At 31.0% G+C, this 14,992-nt stretch overlaps 1 protein-coding gene across 1 annotated transcript in view; it reads left to right on the forward strand.

Annotated features, from left to right (window-relative positions):
• LOC121125539 (cytotoxic granule associated RNA binding protein TIA1) overlaps window positions 1–14,992 on the forward strand; it is a 217,198-nt gene that overhangs the window by 181,735 nt on the left and 20,471 nt on the right. The window contains exon 4 of the mRNA XM_071891557.1: window positions 3,438–3,618. Coding sequence (XP_071747658.1) covers window positions 3,438–3,618 — 181 coding nt within the window. The remainder of the gene's footprint in view (window positions 1–3,437; window positions 3,619–14,992) is intronic.

Raw genomic sequence — 14,992 nt, forward strand, 5'->3', positions numbered from 1 at the left:
ATTGTCTAATCTTGTATTTCTATTTACCTTGATTAAAACTAAGATGCCTTTCTCTTTTATATTCTCGGTCTCTCTTTTTAACATACCGGCAGATATTATTTTATACAACTCCAAATATAACTACAATGTTTTACCTTTACTCATTAACTTCTTGACTAGTACATATATTATCAAAAAATACCCATCACTCATTTGTTGTAAATTGTAAGCATTTTTTGTATGTAAAAAATTATTGTAACCCTAAGCAATATAAAGAATGTTTTGGAGAAGAGCAGTTTAATTGTTATGACATTTCATTAAGTTAGGAATAAGCTGCTATAAGAGGAAGGAAACGAAAGCAAATCTGGCCCCGTATCTAGCATGTACATAGGCAGGCATCGATCTCATATCGATCCTCAATTCTACTCCGAGTCCAACAACGTCCCAACAAATCATCAGTGTTACTCAGCATCATTCATGAGCACATCCACTTTATATATTCAATCATGTTTCCTTCTCAATAGTTAAGTGATAACGGTAAAGCTTTGGAAAAACAAAAATACTATTCAGGTTGCGACTAGAAAAAGTCATACTATTTATATCACTACCTATTAACATTGCATTATTATTAATAAGTGCACTTGATCCTGAGTTGTGACACATTTTCTAAATATAAAACCTAGGAGTTTTTTGTTTTTTTTCACTTTCATTAATTTTTTGGGCAGAATGAAGCATTAGCTTAAATTCTTAAAACTTATTTAAGAATTATGAGAACATAATAATTTCTGGAATATAAAATGTCACGTGATCGAGGTGTAATTCAAGCAACAACAAAATTTACACTATTTTTTATGTCAATTGTCGATTTTCTCTCTATTCTTGACTCTTATTGATAGTGTTCTTAACATTGATTGGTTGAACTATAGTTATCCCTATAATTAAATGAAGAATTGTATTTTCTTCTATTCTTTTTTTTTTTTTTTTTTTTTTGTAGGAAAGGCTGTGAGATACAATAAAGATTACATAGTATATAATAAGTACAATAATTAATTAAGTATTCTTAAATCTAGCAGTCGAAACGTGGTAGCCTTATCAATTTTCATTCTGAATTGTCTAGTAGGATTCACTATCGTCACATAAAAGAAACAAAAGGTTGTTTCAGTTTTTATATACTATATACTTGTATATCTATAGCCATACTCTATGATTAATTTAATATACCTTTATACCTGAGTAAACTTTAAAAAGTTTTATTTATTTATTGACTGAATGAATGAAAAAAAAAACTAGGCAGAAAGGAAAAAAAGTTTTTGATTAGGATTCAATCTGATTCATGTTGTTTTTTCGTTATTGTTGTTGATTAGAAAAACGAAATAGGTAAAAAAGGAGAGATATATTTATACTATATGTAATAAATACCTGGTACCGTGACCGGTAAATAAATTCCCTGTCTTTTAATTCCTAGTCATTTCAATCCAAGTACAGGACGTTCCAAAACATCGTCCCAATTATTTGAAGGAGCAATAAACTAATTTTCGTTTAAAATAATTAATTTCTCAAGAAGAAAAAAAGTTGCGTGATCATAAGAGCTTTTATTTGCAACCCTTAGTGTCTTCCTAGGTTAATCAACAAACAAACCATCAAACCATGGAGGAGATAAGAAAGAAAATTACTTCACACATTGACAATGGGGGCACGATCAAGGACATTTTGGAACGTTCCTTTGTCTCAATAAACCTGGTGTACAAAGTCAAGAACAATTACCTATAATGTCATCAAGAACTTTTATGATTGTCCCCGGAATGGGAGGCCACGTACAGCACGCACAAACCCAACATCAGTGCAATTAAGACCAAAATTGAAGTTGCTGCACGTAGTAACATCCATCAGATTGCCGGGGATTTAAACATTCATAAAAATACCATGGGCGGCATTGTGAAAAATAACCTAGGGCTAAGATATAGAGCCTTAACCAAAGTTCAAAGACTGACATCCCAATAACATGAGAAAATACTCGATAGATGCGTGAAAATGATCAACAAACTGGAATGAGGCCAAACTCGTGTTTTTGTGTTCTTTGATGAAAAAATATTAAGTTTCTCAAGAAGCACCAGATACATTGCCAAAATACCTGAAGATGTGGAGTCATACATTTGTTCTGTTAGGAAGAGAAAACACTATGATTTTATAATTATGTTGGGTGCTGTGGGTTCTGACGGAAATATGCTTCCATCATTCTCGACAAAGGTGACTGTAGACACCACGCAGTACAATAACATGACGGCCTGAAAGGTATATCCTGCTCTTTACAGAAAAAATGGGGCTGTACTTAGGATGGGGATCCATCTTATAAATGCAAGGGCACGCAGAAGTACAAATTAGGTTCCAACGCATCTTGGTACAAAGATCTTTAGCCACCCAATTCACTAAACCTGAATCCCTTAGATTATATTATGTGAAGCACAGCATTTCTTTAAATACAAGTTTTTGTATATATATATTTTTTTTGCCACAGACTCTTGGTACACTCTTTAAATTCATTTCCTGCAAAATCATCACCAGTCAATTCATTTCCATTTTGAAAAGGGAAGATGTCATGGAATATTTTTAAACACGGTACCAATAAATAATAATATTAACAGATTCCATTCCTACACACTATTAAAAACTTATGATGACGGGATTTACTTCTTGTTTTAATTTCTATCAGACGGGTACAGTGTACACGTTACTATTGGTACAGTTCTAAAACTTGAATAGACCGAATAAATGATGACCAACAAAACAGTGCTCATCACCAGGGGCGCTGGGAAATAATTCAAAAGTGAGAAGGCATTGCCAACTATCCAGACCTACCTGTAGACTGTTACGCAAAACCAATAACGGTTTCAAAAAAATGAATCGAATTTTGTAGGGAATGTATTTGCTTACCCCACCACCTGCCACCATTCTACAAATACTATTTAGTTTTATGTTTAATTTTAGTTTAGTTTTTCTTCTGCTTTCAACACACTTATAGTATCTTCTAACCTTTCTTTAAAAAATAAATAAAAAAAACAACCACAAAATCAAAGATTCATATCAACTACATATATAATTATTAATAACTGTTTACAACTTAGCAAGATATAATTCAAACTTAACAAATCAATGTTCAAACCACTGAAAAATGTAGAGCTGACATCAAATTATAGTGTAAATTTTGTTGTTAGTGAGGTGCAGCCGTGTGGCTTCTTATTAACAGTATGTTTTGCGTTAATTGGTAAAATTATATTTAACATTTTGTTAGGCTACGATTTTACAACGAAGAAAAAAAATTTTTGTAGAAAAGTTTGGAAGATTCAAAAAAGATCACAATCATATAATAAAATCAATTCATAATACAATAATTTTAGCTTATTATTTAATATTTATTTAACTCATACATATATTTATAATTTATTTTCTTTCTTTTTCAGTAAATGCAAAGCCACTTACTTTTGATGAAGTTTACAATCAATCTAGTCCAACAAATTGCACTGTATACTGTGGTGGAATAACAACTGGACTCTCGGAAGAGCTCTTACAAAAAACTTTTTCTCATTTTGGGTGTATTCAAGAAATTCGAATATTTAAGGATAAGGGATATGCTTTCATTAGGTAAGAAAAGTAGTCAGTTAGGTGATCCAAGTGTTGAGATTAAGATCAATAATACATATTTGTAATGTTTTATGTTAGGGATGGGCTTCTGATATTTTTTAAGAACTGAGTAGACATGAGGGTTATGTAACTTAGAAATAAGTTAGAACCGAGAATTTTAATACGCTGAGTAATTTAGAGCTACATATATTCAGAGCCAAAATTACTAAGAACCTTTTGAAGTACATTATAATGTGCACGATGCTACTGATAAGGGATATGGCCCCAGAACAGGGGCCCATGGGACAAACAACTTTTTGAAAGAACATAACAATGAAAAGTGGAATTTGTTATTCCGACGTAATTTTCTTATAACTGCATCCTTATTTTTCAATTAGATGTCATCGCCCTTGAGGATGAGTAGTGTTGTGTTGGTCCTTATTTATTTGGTCCTGTCCAATCTTAGAACCGTTGCTATCCGTCTTTGTAATTTTTACTATGAATTCCATGGTTTATTAAGCTAAATCAGATGTATGAGATATGTATTAAGAAATTTCCACATACCTTGAAAAAAAATATTCCTGTCTTCCTTATAATGCAATATATAAGAAGAAACAATTATATTATTCCTTTATATTTTTAATTTATTCTATTATGTAATAAGATAATTAGATAAAGGAAATACATCTTTAATAACACCACGAGGGATGGATTTTACCTACTTTAAGGACCAACAAGTGGGATTGGAATGAACTACAGTCCTCAGTTCGTAATTGTTGCGTCTTGACGAGGGAGAGACACAAACTTATTTATAAGGTGGAGAGATCCAGGATGAGCGAGAGACAAATAAGAAGATGAAATGGCGTGGAGGAATAAGACTACACTCTTTATAAGATCATGTGTATTCTAACTATACTCTAATATATTTACAAAATACAAGACTATTTATAATACGTAAAACATAGTACTTTAATACATAAACGAATAATCAAGAAGATAAAAACAAGGAAGGAAATTTGAAATACATAACAGTAATAGACACCGACACAACACTACTGAGGAGTGACTGAAAGCCCAGAAAACAAAAGACTGTGCATTTCATATATTGGATATATTTTTGCTTAGTCATGACTCAGTGATGATTGAAGCCGAGCAAAATGTTTTTGCTTACTTCCTTCTCCCCCTTCTCACAGCTGATTGTAGCTGTTCTCTTTCAAAACATTCTTCAAATTGTCAGAGTTACTATGTTGATTTTTGGTTTCTTCTATTTTGACACGCGCAGGATACGTACGATTTTCATCTCTAGTGATGTCATAGGCAATTAATAGTATATAATTAATTGATGAATCATCCTATATGTACAAAAGTACTCATACAAAAGGGAAAGACTCGAAATTACCAATAAATGGTGATCAATATTTGAAATCCGGGTGAAAACAGGACAATTAACAAAGATGCAAATACTTTGATATAATTTTACCGGTGGACGGGTAATTATATATAAACGTATTTTTTGAATTGTTGTTCCGCGTACAAGTCCTCTACGTATACGAATATTACTTGGACCTTTCCATTATTTATGTGTGCATACCAATGAATTCATATTTTGACTAGTACATCAATGAACAAATGTGTATTGTGATAATAAATGATGTCAAAATAGAAAATAATAAGAAGAACAGGGAAAAGCAGGATTTCGAAAGAAGTAATTTGGATAGATGGAAAAAAAATTAGGGAAGGGATCTAATCTTTTTCCATATTTTATTATTTACATTGTACCAAACGCCCCTCACTCTCCATTCCAACTTCTTTATGTGAGCATATCGCTGTATTTTATTTAATAAAACAGACATTGAAAAATATTGTTTCAAATTATCGCACGTGTTTGCCAAAGAGAAAAAGAGGAAGAGAGAGAAATAGAGAAATGTTATCCTCCTAAAAAATAAAATTGGATAATCAAATTTTTTTTAAATACTGGAAAGTTGATACTGCATTTGTGACGTATTGAATTTTTGTAAATCGATATAGGATACTACACGTGTATATATTAAAACATATTTTCCCGGGTAAATGTCCTTATCTTTTTTTCCAACTCTATTCCGAAATAAATATTTTTATTTTTTGTCCCTCTCTGTTTTAAATTGTCATGTCATAGAACACGAAGACTGCTTTCCTGTTAAAATTTCCGATGAAACTGCTCTTTTTCTAATAGCGGTAGTATCCAACATAGCTTTTGGCTAAAAGACAAATTTTGCTCAAATAATATTTAATATAACTCGATGCTATAGGTCATCGAGATATCATTAATACAACTATATTTTTACTTCTTAGATCAAAATATGTTGATGATATACATCAGGGAACACTATATACAGTCCACCCTGCATTTAAGCACATACAACATGCAAAACGCCTGCGATATATCATTTAATAGGACTACATTGTTATTACTTCGATGGAAATATATATATGATATACATCAGGTAGAGCTGTATAAAGTATATACCTTCGGTACTATATGCAAAACACTTGCAATATTTCGTACTACATTATTATTTATTAGATCAAAAATATACATAAGGGAGCACTATATACAGTCCATCCTGTATACACTCTCAATGCTACATGCAATGATATATATCCTTAATAAGACAAGCAGCGCTTTAGAGAAGGAGAATGTACTCTTTTTGATATTTTACATGAGTGTAAAAATCGACAAAATCAAGTTATCATTAAGTTTTGTTTTTTTATTGTAACTTTTAAATAGACTCAAACAATAGCAGACATATAGGCTTGTTGTGTTAAAGTTTGATACATCTAAGTAAATCGATAATTCGGGAACAATTATTTTACTGAGAAAAACGCTTAGTATTATTTGAACGAGTTAGAGGGATGGAAGAATCGCTGGGAGAATTGCGTAGAGTTACAAGGAGACTATACTGAAAAATTAAATAATAATAAGACAAAATGTCTTTGTTAGGTCGGAAACTTTTCAAACCACCCTCGAACATACAGATAGTCCAACTTTCATTTATTAATAAAGATTATCATCATCTGTGTGGTTTGACTACATTCTATCTGTAACATTTCCTGAGTATAAAATCTCATTTAGAAAGTGAACAAATTGTCATTTCAGTCAGAAGGATTATTGACATTCCCTCTCTTTTTTTTATTTCATTTTGTGTGTGTAAATAAGTAGTAGAGTAGCAGAGCTTTCTATTTTCGTTTTCTTTTATTTCTCCCTCTCTTTCGTTTTTATCATCAGCATTTATGTACATACAAATATAAGATAGAAATTGAATTTTTCTCCATTTTATTATTTCTTTCAAAAAAAGGGAATTACATAAGACGGTAATTGGAAGGAAAATGCTTCCTCCATCTTCTCCTTTGATCTCACTTTGTGTATATAGCTTGGGCTTCCTTCTACTTTATACATATATATATATCATTTCTCGGGTAATTGTAGTTGAGCAGGATCCTAGGAAATATTGGGATCCGGTAACTAACTGATAAATATAGTGGAATTAACGTATTTATTTAAACATTTTAACAAAAAATAATACATTATCCGAAATCATTATTCTTTTAAAACAACGGTGACGTGATCAATATTTGTACAAAGTAGTTTTCGTAACGACACTGTCTTGTTCACTAGGGGAGTTGAATAAACTTGCATGTTAGGGGAGAACGGGGAATATGGACATCAAAATTGTTATAGCTGATATCTCATCTACATTTGCTACGGAAAATTTATGATATGAATAAACATGGTAAATCATTCATTATCTAATTGAAAGTTTGCCCCTTTTTGGCCATGTTTACATTAACACATGAACAGAAATGTTCGGGGCTGAACAAAGAAAACAAGATTTTTTTTCGTTCAAAATTAACATTAAAAAAATATATTTGATTTAAAGAGTGTACTCCACATAACCCTTTTGAAGCCATTGCTTTTTCTTGAAGTGTATTTTTCCCATTCAGAAGCAGTGTTAAATAAAAACACAAGTTATTTTATCTATTGTTTTGGAAATAACCAAAGTAGCGTCAAAATTACCGCAATAACTCACAAGCTAAAGAACAGATTGGACCATAAAATTTTGACAACTGCCTTTTGAAGGTTGTTACTAACTGAAAATGAAGTGCATTAAAAAATAGCACCATCTATATGTGAAGCCGGTTACTTTTCAGTCCATGTGTTACACTCAGAATTCCTTCAATTCCACTTTATCTTTTGCAATAAACTTGCAATCAGATGGCTCTGGTTTGGTAAACTGACATGTGTATGGCAGTAGAAATATATTTTGATTCCATCAACTTGCATATTTTATACTTTTCTAAATGAATTATTGATGTTTTCGCCTGAGGAAATTTGATGAGCACAAATATTTCACCTCGCATTTCTCAGCTCATCAGGTTCTTCTATATCTGTGCTCACAGGTGTACTCTTTTGAGATTCCCTATCTGTAGCACTTTTCTAATGCGTACTTCTTGTCTTTTAGTTGTCACATTCACACATGAGGTGGATGGTTGTCTGTCTTACAGTGTACTTACTCCCCTTCTTTTGTTGTTGGACTTTTTGGTCCTGCCTTGGAATGAGGGGAAGTTACTTGCTCCATAGAATATTCCAATGGTCGGTGTTACATTCGCTACTATACTCTATAACTACCAACTATGCAGTTTCTATGAATCCACTCTTTTAGCTGAATCTGAAGCAAAAATATGAAAAATTTGTATACGTCATGAGGAGAACGGATAAAACATTATATTCACGGATGTGGTATTGTAAATTGAGACATCCTATTTGACCGAAGAAAGTATTGGCTGGAATATACACAAGCTAAATGTTGCGTTTCGGCAATTTTCTTTAAACCTCGATAAATTTGATGAAAACCGGATCCATGGAGAAAAATTTATGATTTAAGTACATTGAAGACCAAAAATGTTTTACATTAAAATAGAATAAGTGAAGATAATTAATTAATTCCCAAGTTCCTTTGTGAACAAAGAAAAGAAAATGTATTTATTTGATAAAGAAACATAAACAAAATAAAAAAAGTTTTATCTCAAAATAAACATTTTTTTTAATAATATATATATATTGTAGTGTTGGATTCGATTTATAACTCTCGAGTTTGGATTCATGAGGGTTGTGTCTCACTCGAGTTATTGAAGATTTGGTCAAAACGAGTTTGACCAAAGGTTGATGTTTGATGTGCAAGTAAATTAGGTCATTTTTTAAAGGGCTATAAGTTAGAAAATTTTAATTTAGCAGTGTTAGGTTGGGTGTTTAATTTAAGCATAAAAAGTTTCGTGCAAATAGGTAAGCAAACAAATAAAGAGAAAGGGAAAAGGTCGACCGTTTTCGAAATGATTCGCAAGGGAAATAAGCCTCCTGCGATTGCCAAAACGCTGTAGTACCTAAATATGGCGGTATATAGGATCTACGACAAGTAGAAGCAAACTGGCCAGTCTTAACAGAAGTCTTACAAGGCAAGAAGCGACAAGAAGAGGACTACCACGTTTCTGGCGGGCCTCAAACGATCCATTGAGGCAAATCCGGCGACATCGATGACTGTGCTCAAAAAAAAAACTGCGGAGTCAGCAAACAGACAGTCTATAGAAATGTAAAGACCGACCTGAAGTTGACTTCCTATAAGCACTCAAAAAGGCACATCTTGACATCTAAGATGAAGGAAGGCCAGTTGAACAGGAGCTTCAAATTATTGAATTTCCTCAAGGATAAGCGTCGTCATTACTTTTTTCAGCGACAAGAAGAAGTGGACCGTAAACATGATATGCAACAACCAAAACCACCGCTCCTTCGGTGACAGAAAGTGAAGGTACCTATAGTCTACAAAAACAAGTTTTCGGTCCTGGTCATGACGCTTTAGGTCATTAGGTTCAACGGGACGGTGATGCCGCCAATCTTCTTCAACCAAAAAGAGAGAGTCTGTGCTGACAAGTACTGGGCAGTGCTGAAGGACAAAATAATCAAATAAATCCTCAAATTGTCAGGGTTACCATGTTGATTTTCGTTTTCTATTTTTTAACATTTTAATTAATAATTTATAAATTTTATTAATATTTAATTAAATTGTTTTCCTGATACTCCATCTTGAGCCCCTTTGAAACCAATCTCACGGAGCAAGTCAGAATGTCCATAATCTTCACCACCTTAATTTCAGCATCTAAGAGATCTGAGATGCGCTGCTTTTTGTTTTTTTTGCTCACTCATGATGAAGAAATGACGAAATGTTAATTTTAATTTTTTTAAGCACAAGAGTTTGCTGAACATGAATATCAAAAATAATCACTAAACCTCCCTGTATTCATTAAAAATTAACATTAATTAAAAGTTCACGCTTTACTTCCTAAACCTGTATATAAGTGCTAAGTTACCACCACATCAGAACCACCTCCGATTTTGTTAATGTTTTGCAACATTATCCATCACCAAATGTCACATTTGAGAGAATAGGCGTTGATGCACTCTAAAGTATATAGCATATACATACTATCCCCATGTGAATATACCGTATATACATTTGTATATATATGAGCCGACAAAAAAAAATTAAAAAGCTATAGAAGCTATGTCATAACAGGTAAGGAAAAAGTTTACTTTGTAAGTATGTTCGTACTCCTAGTTACATATATAAACGAACTAAATATAATATCAAACAAAAAAATATTAGGGAAACATATCTTTAAAACTTTCCCCTCATATAAAATATATTTATTTTATGAATAGTACTAATAACAAAGGAAGCTTTCTAACATTTTTTTTTTTAAATAATTTTTTTATTTGACAAATAAATATATTAGATGTCAATGTTTATAAGCTCAATATTCATTGAATTCCTTAACCTCTCTTCTTAAAATATATAGCAATTAACTGGTAATTCCCAATGTCCTAAACCTCTCCAACATTTGGCCTATTCTTTATTTAAAAGTAGGTTTATTGATATTATCAACAATCTGAACACTAATAAGGAGTAAGAGAAAAAAAAATCATCGATAGCTGAAAATCCAAAAGAGCTTTTGATTCGGCTAATCAGTACCTCTTTTAGGTTGAATTGATTGGTCCGTCAACATTTTTTCGAATTTCCATTAATAACATGTGGTAACAAAAAAAACCTTGCAATGTTCCCTTGACCTAGGATCTCATCTTTAGGTTGCAAATCTTGCTACAAGTTAGAAAAAGGGTGAAATTCTTTATTTTGTAATTTCAAAAAAGGATATTTATATATTTTGATTGATGATAATCTAGACTATAAGAAATGTATTTATAAAGTTTTTTCCTAAAGTGATTATAACGTAATGAAATTTTGAACAAACTTAGATTGTATTGTATCTCGCAACCTTTCCTCCGACATGAAAAAGAGGACCCAAAATCAGGAATGTAGTTAGACCATTCTTCCCAGTTCTAGTTTTCTAGTCCATTCTAGTTTATAGGTTAGAATGTTATCCATTAAAATTTTGCACTTAAATACGAAATAATGTAATTTTGCATAGGTTATTTTGTTACCACCTTACGGCAACTTTTCTGCAACAGTCTTAATTGAAGTTCACACAAAAAACTTGACAAACAAGCTGGCCTAATTTGTTCACTGATATTTTAAAAAATTTTGATAACGTCCTTATATAATTACATATATAATAATTAGGCAAATAAAAACTAATTATACCTATGTACATCTTATTACATAGAGTAACCTCAATTGAAGTCCGACTGGCTTTCTTTTTCTTTTTAATAAGCAATTTGACAAGCAAATAATGTACAACCAACATATTATGTAAATATTTTTGCAAAAAAAAAATTAAAATGTGTGTTTATAAATTATGCTGAATCTTGACGTTATCTTGCGATGGGTTTATGAGCCATTTCTTTTTATATAAATATATATAGAATGAATAAATTCATGAGCGTTTGTTCAACGAAGATATTCTTTAGAAAGCCAAACAACAATTACTATTATGTTGCTGTTAAAAAGCTTATTCTGTTTGTGATAGTATATATAATATAATACTAATCACTTGTAGTACGATTATTTAAATGAATGGTTCCCATTGAATGGAGTTACATCCAGCTGTGATTTTTTTTATCTTACTTCCGTTTCCCTCTGTGTTTTTATAAATATATTATTGTTTTTATTTAGCTGTTCCCTATTTAGCCCTCCCCCCCCCCAAATGAGAGCATCATTACATTGTTTCATCCTAGCAGTTCTAATATTATAGTAAGAACAAACCTTGATACCCTTTCCCATCGCTTTTTGATACATTTACAACGTTTATTTATTTTTTAAGTTCCAGTAATTAACTAAAAGATTAGGTTCTAGGTTTTCATTTGATATACAGGGCTTTATATCGACATATTTCTAATAGTTCAGGAGAGGCAAATTGTTTTGTCGGACAGATTATGTGCTGTTCGAACGGACAAATATTTTCTATTCATACAAAATAAGTTAATCTTGATATGTGACACAGTTGTATTATCGTATAGTAATTTGATTCTGCTTTATTTTAACAAATTTATATCGGCAGCCATTACTTAAATAGAATTTGAGGAATATAAATTTTGAATAAAATTTACCATAATCTACAGTGTCTACAGATATTAAAATCAATTCTAAAAATCAAATGCTTTATTTCAGACTCATCGTTATAAAAGTTTTTTTTATTGATTTTTGGTCAATTTTGATTTAAATAATTACTAAGAAATTTTCATAAAGTAAGCTGGTTAGGTAATGTTGAATATTGCTTACGATAATATTTTGTGAAAAAAAAATTAAACTCTTCGTGAGTTTTTCAACAATAATATAAACTAATATGATTAAAAAATTAGATGTTAGGGGATTAAAACAAGTATAGATGCTTCATATTCAAAATAATTGATAGCCATATATCCAATTCAATTTTCCTGCACGGAATAATATATTGTCACATAACTTAAATAGCTTATTTTAATCAATTTCTTAAAAAATATTAAAAACTAAGTTGACTAAAAATCAATCAAAGTCAAACTTTTTTTCAAGGCAATTTTTCAAATTAAAATGCAAATTATATTCTATAAGTTTATAAAACACTTGAAGAAAAAATAAAAAAGATATTCACTTCTTATCAAGGTACTTCATTTACTTGATTTTTTAGTGGTTAAATAATTCTTTTTTTTATATGTACTCAAGATAAATTAATAAATAATTAATTTTTCAAATGCTGAATGTTAGTACCAATTTGTTTGACTTTCACCTATATAGGTCTTTCATCCGAAAATATGGCACTGAATCGTAGCTATACTCTAAAAACTTGATTTTGTTAAAAAGGCTTTAAAGGCTAAACCTGTAGATGTTTGACAGTTTTAATGGGCATTTTCGTATTTCACAGCTTTAATAACAATAATATATGTGGTTTCCAGCCTATGCGCAAAATTTTTGTTGCATTTTGTTACTATTGGTAATTCCATAGTTTCTCAACGAAAAATATAAAAACAAAATGTCGTAAAGCACAATAAGCTTTTTGTAACTTCATCTTCAAAAAGAAAAGGAAAAAGTTTACAAAATGTATGATAACTTTTACATGCAACGGCCTCTTTGAGAAGCGTATTTATATTCATGTCCTTTCTAATTCATCAATATGTATACTCGGATCCTTTAAATTAAAAAAAGTCAACTGACGAAAAAAACCGAAAAAATCATGCATTGTATTTTTGTTTGTACAAGAGGGGCACTCTTATAGGTGTTCAGAGGATTTATGTTTGGAGTAGGAAGGGGTGGAGTTAGCTCAGACTTATATTATTTAAAAGAATATAGTTTAAGTGCAATTTGAATGCTAAATACATAGAGTACTCACACTTAGATGAACAAATGAATACATCTGTTATGGCATTTTTGCTTCTTAAAAAGAGTGCGAAGCAAAGTTTCACACCCTGGTCGTTGTATTAAGTAAAAAATAAGATAAGATTTATTCATTAGTTACCAAGGCTTGTCATAATTGTTCACCATAAAATTTGCATTTCTTTTTGAAACGGTCATCTTGCCATCATTACTTAACCGGAATCAAATTAATAAAATATTTACTTTTCGATCTAGTAAAGTATTAACTTCCAAGGGGTAAAACAAAATCCAAACGAAACAAAGCAATAGGGCATGAGGAAACTAAAAATAAATTTCATCTGCAAGATATCAGGGCAGTATTCAATTTAGTAATAAACAACCACCCTCGACAACCACTCCTTTGACATTCAGCAATAGAAAACAAATTAGAAAGAGAAACGTCCCTCATAGTCTGATAAATATGTTACCAGTGGGTGAGGGAGGTTTATCTTTCGAATTTATTTTTCCATTAATAGCATAACAATAAAGTAAAAAAAGCTCATGCCCTCTTTCGTATTATCCGTCATGGAGTTGTATTACTTCCCCACAACATGGCGCCACTCTCTAAAGCTTTGATTAAAAAATTGATATAAGTAACCAACGATCATACCCTATTGTGCCAATACTAACTATCTAATCATTTGTGAAATATCGAATCGGAAAATAATTTGATATCAGCCCATGTTTAGTCAGTGCCCTGTTACCACTCTATATTATCGGTATACCAAACAACACAAGTATATACCAAGAAAGAGCTCACACCAACCAACCCATTTTGTAAATAGGTTATATGAAAGATATATATCCATTTATGCTTTTATTTATATCGTAAATGTTATTCAAATCTCCATAAATGAATTAAATTTTAAGATGGAGACGATGGTTTAAACTTTTTCTCCCCATTCTATATATTTTATAACTTAATATTAATTGAATTTCTGTCAATTAGTCATTTTTTCTTTAAAAAAGAAAAAGGTTTCTTAAACAAATTTTAATATATCATCCAACCAACCAACTTTGTGATATATTTGAGACTGGTTGAAATTATACTCTTAATCAAAAACATATATCATACTTTTTTATAAGGCAAGGATAATAATTTACTAAAGTTTTGCTTTCATATTTTATAAAAATATATTTTTTTCAAAAACTATTGGGAGTACCGTGCATTGCACCGAGTTACTAGCAGACACGCTAACTATCCCTTGGCTTGTAATAAACCAGTCAGCTAGTTAAGGCTGGCCTGTATCTAGCCCATTCGACTACGTAATGCTGTACCTCAATCCATTAGTGCCAAGAGGGCGGGATTAAGCACCTCAGAATTCAAACTAGTTTAAACATTAAATATCTCTATGGATATTCATTATTTTTTGAATATTTTTTTTGTAACTACACTCATGATAATTTAAATAATATCCTATGTTATTCTTCTTTAGATATGAAGTACTTTTAGTATTGATATTTGTAGCTTTATTCATGGGATTTAATTAAAAAATGGCGCGCCTGAAAGAGTAGAGGAAACT

This window comes from Lepeophtheirus salmonis, chromosome 10 (assembly GCF_016086655.4).
Source record: "Lepeophtheirus salmonis chromosome 10, UVic_Lsal_1.4, whole genome shotgun sequence".
Taxonomy (NCBI): Eukaryota; Metazoa; Arthropoda; class Copepoda; order Siphonostomatoida; family Caligidae; genus Lepeophtheirus; species Lepeophtheirus salmonis.